General features: G+C 51.0%; 1 protein-coding gene across 1 annotated transcript in view; it reads left to right on the top strand.

The window, feature by feature from the left end:
* Positions 1-1997, top strand: part of SMAP2 (small ArfGAP2) — an 11725-nt gene extending 9728 nt beyond the window's left edge. The window contains exons 9-10 of the mRNA XM_009081148.1: positions 331-653; positions 1872-1997. Of these exons, the coding sequence (XP_009079396.1) occupies positions 331-653; positions 1872-1997 (449 nt within the window). The remainder of the gene's footprint in view (positions 1-330; positions 654-1871) is intronic.
* Positions 1998-5936: the final 3939 nt, after the last annotated feature.

Genomic DNA, 5936 nt, shown 5'->3' with positions numbered 1-5936 from the left:
CATCCCAGTGCCTCAACACTCTCAATAGTGACTCCACCACCTCCCTGGGCAGCATCCCAGTGCCTGAATATCCTCAATAGTGACTCCACCACCTCCCTGGGCAACATCCCAGTGCCTCAACACCCTCAATAGTGACTCCTCCACCTCCCTGAGCATCATCCCAGTGCCTGAATATCCTCAATAGTGACTCCTCCACCTCCCTGGGCAGCATCCCAGTGCCTCAACACCCTCCCTGTGCCCCATTTCCCCTCCCCTCTAGGATTTCCAGGTGCCATTCCAACCACAACAACTAACTCCACACTTCTTGCCTTCTCCCTTCCCTTTCCCCAGGTGCAATGTTCATGGCTCCAGCTCAGATGGCCTATCCTGCAGCTGCCTATCCCAGTTTCCCAGGAGTGCCCCCATCCAGCAGCATGCTGGGAGGGCTGGTGGCCCCACCAGTGGGGCTGGTGGCCCAGCCTGGAGCCACGGGGGTGGTGCCACCCGTGGGGGTCCCAGCAGGGTACGTGGGCAGTGTGCAGACAGCAGTGCTTGGAATTCCCAACGGGATGCTCCCTGCACAGCAGCCTGGCTACGTGGCTGGCATGGCAGCACTGCCCCAGCCCCTCTACAGTGTCCAACCTGCACAGCAGCTGCACTGGAACATTGCTCAGGTGAGAGGAGCTGCCCCATTTTGGGGGGGGACAGGGCTTGGGGAGGATCTGGGGAGATCAGAGTATCAAGAGGGTAGTTTTGCTAGGAAGGAGCTTAAAGGTCATCTAGGCCCTGCCCTGCCACCTTCCACTAGGTGGGCACCTCTCCCCAGCTCAGGTTGCTCCAAGCCCCAGCCAACCTGGCCTGGAACACTCCCAGGGATGGAGCAGACACAGCTGCTCTGGGAATTCCATCCCAGCCCCTCACCATGCTCACAGGAAGCTTACAGACTTCATCCAGGCTCTCCTGCTCCTGGGCTGGGAGAGACCTGCAGACTTCATCCAGGCTCTCCTGCCTGGCTCCTGGGGTGGGGAGAGCTGGAGGGATTGGGGAGCACCAGGGGAAGGTGTCAGGGGTCTGTGTGTGGTGGAGAACAACGATCAGTGTGGCAGCTCTGACAGACTGTGGGGGCAAAGTTTGTGTTTTGGCCTCTCACAGGTTGAGGAGGCAAATGGCAGAGTTTGTGCTTTGGCCTCTCACAGGTTGTGGAGGCAGAGTTTGTGCTTTGGCCTCTCACAGGTTGTGGAGGCAGAGTTTGTGCTTTGGCCTCTCACAGGTTGTGGAGGCAGAGTTTGTGCTTTGGCCTCTCACAGGTTGTGGAGGCAGAGTTTGTGCTTTGGCCTCTCACAGGTTGTGGAGGCAGAGTTTGTGCTTTGGCCTCTCACAGGTTGTGGAGGCAGAGTTTGTGCTTTGGCCTCTCACAGGTTGTGGAGGCAGAGTTTGTGCTTTGGCCTCTCACAGGTTGTGGAGGCAGAGTTTGTGCTTTGGCCTCTCACAGGTTGTGGAGGCAGAGTTTGTGCTTTGGCCTCTCACAGGTTGTGGAGGCAGAGTTTGTGCTTTGGCCTCTCACAGGTTGTGGAGGCAGAGTTTGTGCTTTGGCCTCTCACAGGTTGTGGAGGCAGAGTTTGTGCTTTGGCCTCTCACAGGTTGTGGAGGCAGAGTTTGTGCTTTGGCCTCTCACAGGTTGTGGAGGCAGAGTTTGTGCTTTGGCCTCTCACAGGTTGTGGAGGCAGAGTTTGTGCTTTGGCCTCTCACAGGTTGTGGAGGCAAAGTTTGTGCTTTGGTCTCTCACAGGTTGTGGAGGCAAAGTTTGTGCCTTGGCCTCTGACAGGTTGTGGAGTCAGGGCTGTACTTGCTGTGGCTGTGCCCATCCCTGACCCGTGTCCTCTCCCTTGCAGATGACCCAGCAGATGGCTGGGATGAACCTCTACGGAGCCAACGGCGTGATGGGCTATGGGCAGCCCATGGGAGGAGGAGCTGCCCAGGGCAGCAATCAGTCCCTCAGCACTCAGCTCTGGAAATGAGCCCCAGCGTTGTGACCATTTTTGCCTTCTGTTCTGTTCTCCAAACTGCTCCATGAGACATTCAGGGTTTTGCTTTCAGGCTGTCCAGCCTGAGCCTTTTCCATCCCTGAGCCCCATCTCTGCCTTGGCACTGTCAGACACGGTGACACCTCAGTGACCAGAACATGAGCTCCCCTGTCCTTAGCACAGTCAATGCACACACTTTGGGGTGGATCCCCCTCCTTGCACAAACCTCCACCAATGCTTCTGGGTAGCACTTGATGTCCTGCTGGGCACCTTGGGCAGAGGTGGCACTGGGAGATGTGCACTTCATTCTGCCTGGAAAGTCAGGCTTTGTCATTTTAAACTCCAGTGTTAGTAGGGTTTTTTTTGGGTTAGCAGAGGGTTGGGAAATTTTGTTTTGGTGCTGAGGAACTGGATTTAGCCCAAGCCCAGGGGCAAGCAAGACTTGCTACCTCCTCCCTCGAGCGGAGTTGGCCGGAGCTGAGGCTCCTTGACCCTCATTGGAACCAAAGTCCTTGGGAAGATCCCTCTCCCTCCCCCCTGAGCAAGCAAGATTCTCACCTGGTGTGGGGACAAGCTGTTGGAATGTGAAACTTGCACTTCAGAGTGGCTTTTTCTGTCTGCTGTTGGATTGGATGTATTTAACTTTTAACACTCTTAACTGAGGCTTAACCTCTGCAGGGCTCAGAGCCCTCTGCAAGTTTTCTTACACTTTTAAAAAAATGACTCTGACATCCTAATTTATACTTTTTACATATGGTTTTTTTTGTTGTTGTTGTCGTTGTTGTTGTTGTTATTGTTCCTGTGTAATTCTGGTACCTCTTCCTGGCTTGGCTTTGGACATTTTAACCTTAGGCAGATTTTTTTTTTTCTCATCTTTAGTAGAACACAAACTGCTTCGAGTCATCAGCGTGAGCCAGAAGTCAGACTGGTGTCTGCTCTCTCCCTGTGGATATGTAAATTCCCAAATAAAACATTGCAGTGAAACCTCCTCTTGACTTCTGTGCTTGGGGTAAGCCAAACTGAGTGGGAATTTCAGGGGTGGCAACACAACCAGTTCAGCTCCATCTCTCTCTGGAGCCAGAGATGTGTCCCCAGGGGCAGAGCTGAGCAGTGAGAACACCCAGAACTGGGCACAATCAGCTCACTTGACACTTTTGTACACAAGAGACTCATAGCTCTGGGGTGGGTGAAGGTGGAGGTCAAATTCTTGCAGCTGCAGGAAGGGAAATTACTCAGCTTGAAACTCTTCTTCAACCAAACCTGAGCGAAGCTCATCCAAAAGGTCCATTTTAAGCTTTTATAAAAAGTGTAAGAATCATGGGATGGTTTGGGTTGGAAAGGAGCTTAAAGGTCATCCAGTTCCACCCAGGGACATCTCCCACCAGCTCAGGTTGCTCCAAGCTCTGTCCAACTTGGTCTGGAACCCCCCAGGGGGGGGGCCAGCCACAGCTGCTCTGGGAAATCCATTCCAGTGCCTCAGCACCTCCCAGGGAGGAATTTCCTCCCCATATTCCATCTCTCCCTGCCCTTTTCCAGTGGGAAGCCATTCCCTGTGTCCTGTCTCTCCATTCCTTGTCCCAAGTCCTTCTCCAGCTTTCCTGGAGCCCCTTTAGGTACTGGAAGGGGGTCTAAGGTCTCTCTGGAGTTTCTCTTCCCCAGACTGGACACCCCAGCTGGACACCTCCAACCCCTGGAGCATCTCCATGACCTTCTCTGGACTCATTCCAGCAGCTCCATGGATTCAATGACCTGAACTTCCATTTCTTCCATGGTAGAACTCAACATCTCATCTAAACCATTTCCCTTGTCCTGTCACTCCTTATCCCTGTCTGAAGTTCCTCTCCAGCCCTTGTGGCTATGGAAGGTTGGGGAAGATCTGGGAATCTCCTGAAGGAAGGTTTGGGGGTGTCTGTGCAGCTGCAGGGAGAGCTCAACTCCTTGGGAGATCTCATCATCCTCTGCATAGTAATTATGATGTTTCTTTCCTCAAGTCAAAACCTGCTTTTTTTTTTTTTTCCAGGGGGAAAAAAAAAGAGGATTTCCCCCCCCCTTTCCCTTCCTTCCCAGAGCATCAGTTGGGAAGTGAGGCCTGATTTTATTTTTTTTTTCAGCTGGATGTTTTACCAAGCTCAATTCAAGTCAAAACCTGCGGTTTCAAGCACAGAGCAAAGGTTTCAAGCTGGCTTTAATCATCTTCACTTGCTGCCCCAATACTGTACATGCAGGTACAAGCCAATGAAAATGTGAATAATTCAGGTTTTCCTCCTTTTTTTGGGGAGAGGAAAACTGGCTAAGGAATATCTTACAAAAAACAGCGTGCACCCTCAGAGCCATCAGTCCTGCTGCATATAGAAACCACAAAAAGTACAAGAGTTGGACATTAAGAAAGACCAATACACACATAGAAAACAGTACAGAACACAGGTAGAAAATTGCCATTTGCTTGGTGGAAATCTAATCCCACTCTCAAGTATCCAGCCCAGCCCATTCCCTTGTCTTGGACATGGAACTGGAATTCCAAGGCCCTTCCAGTTCCTCCCTCTGTGGTGAGTTTTCAAGGTGGAGTTGGGGAAAGGGAAGGAATCTGTCATCAACCCAAGTTTATCACCCCCAGGAGGTGAAGGTGTTGGCACATCTGACTCCCACAGGGATCCAGGAGAGGGTGGAAATCCTCACCTGCCTCTCCTTCCCCTCCCCAAGTGATGGATGAACTGAAGTGTGATGGGTTGAAGCTGCTTCCTGCTCATTGAGGAGCAATTAACTCCTGCCTAATTGGCTTCTAGCACCTTCCCAGCCCTCTGGGATTAGGGAATGCTTTTCAATCCAATTTTGGGGCTGGAAAGTGATGGATTTGGGTGTCTTTGTGTGGTTCTCTCACTTTGGGCTGCTGCAGCCCTGTACCCCCTCAGCAGCTCCTTTCAGCTCCCAGGGAAGAGTTGGGATCAGGAATGTCTGGGGCATCTTTTTTCCCCCTCTGTTGGGAATTTATAGCCATTTCTATTAGTGCTTATTTCAATTTCTGTTAGTTCAGAACCTTTGGATAGGCTGAATATTTCCTTCTGTACATAGGATATTTCCAATCCTTACTTTGGCTGCTCTTAAAATTCCTTTTCTTCATGTGCTTAGGTGGGTTTGGGGTTGGGTTTGATTTTCTGGTGCTGTTCCTAACCAAATCCAAGGCTAAACTTTCAACTTGGAGTTGCTGTTAGTAACCAAATCCAAGGTTAAACTTCACCAAATCCAGGGCTAAACTTCCCCCTTGGAGTTGCTCTTACTTAATCAAATCCAAGACTAAACTTTCAACTTGGAGCTGCTGTTACTAACTGAATCCAAGGCCAAACTTCCAGCTTGGTGTTCCTAACCAAATCCAAGGCTAAACTTCCCCCTTGGAGCTGCTGTTCCTAACCAAACCCAAGACTGAGCTTCACCCTTGGAATTGCTCTTACTTAACCAAACCCAAGGCTAAACTTCACCCTTGGAGCTGTTGTTTCTTAACCAGATCCAAAGCTAAACTTCCAACTTGGAGTTGCTCTTACTTCACCAAATCCAGGGCTAAACTTCCCCCTTGCAGCTGCTATTCCTAACCAAACCCAAGACTGAACTTCACCCTTGGAATTGCTCTTACTTTACCAAACCCAAGGCTAAATTTCCCCCTTGGAGCTGTTCCTAAGTGACACCTACATGTTTTTCCCCTTGGAGGGATAAACTTTGGAGATTAATGACAGATTCTGGTGTCCTGGCTAAGCTCTGAGAGCCTCCAGGTGCTTGTTGCCTGGGAGGTGGGAGCAGGACAACATGCTGGGGAGGATGATTTCATTTCACTACGTGGTAAGATCAAGCCCTTTAAGAAAACAAGGCCACCAACTTCAAAGTGCTCTAACATTCACGAGGCACCTGCTGCCAGGAGCCCTGGCCAGGTGAGGATGAGGAGGG

This window comes from Acanthisitta chloris, unplaced genomic scaffold (assembly GCF_000695815.1).
Source record: "Acanthisitta chloris isolate BGI_N310 unplaced genomic scaffold, ASM69581v1 scaffold12078, whole genome shotgun sequence".
In the NCBI taxonomy this organism is placed as follows: Eukaryota; Metazoa; Chordata; class Aves; order Passeriformes; family Acanthisittidae; genus Acanthisitta; species Acanthisitta chloris.
Note: the sequence above shows the minus strand (reverse complement) of the source record. Positions and strands in the feature narration are given on the sequence as shown.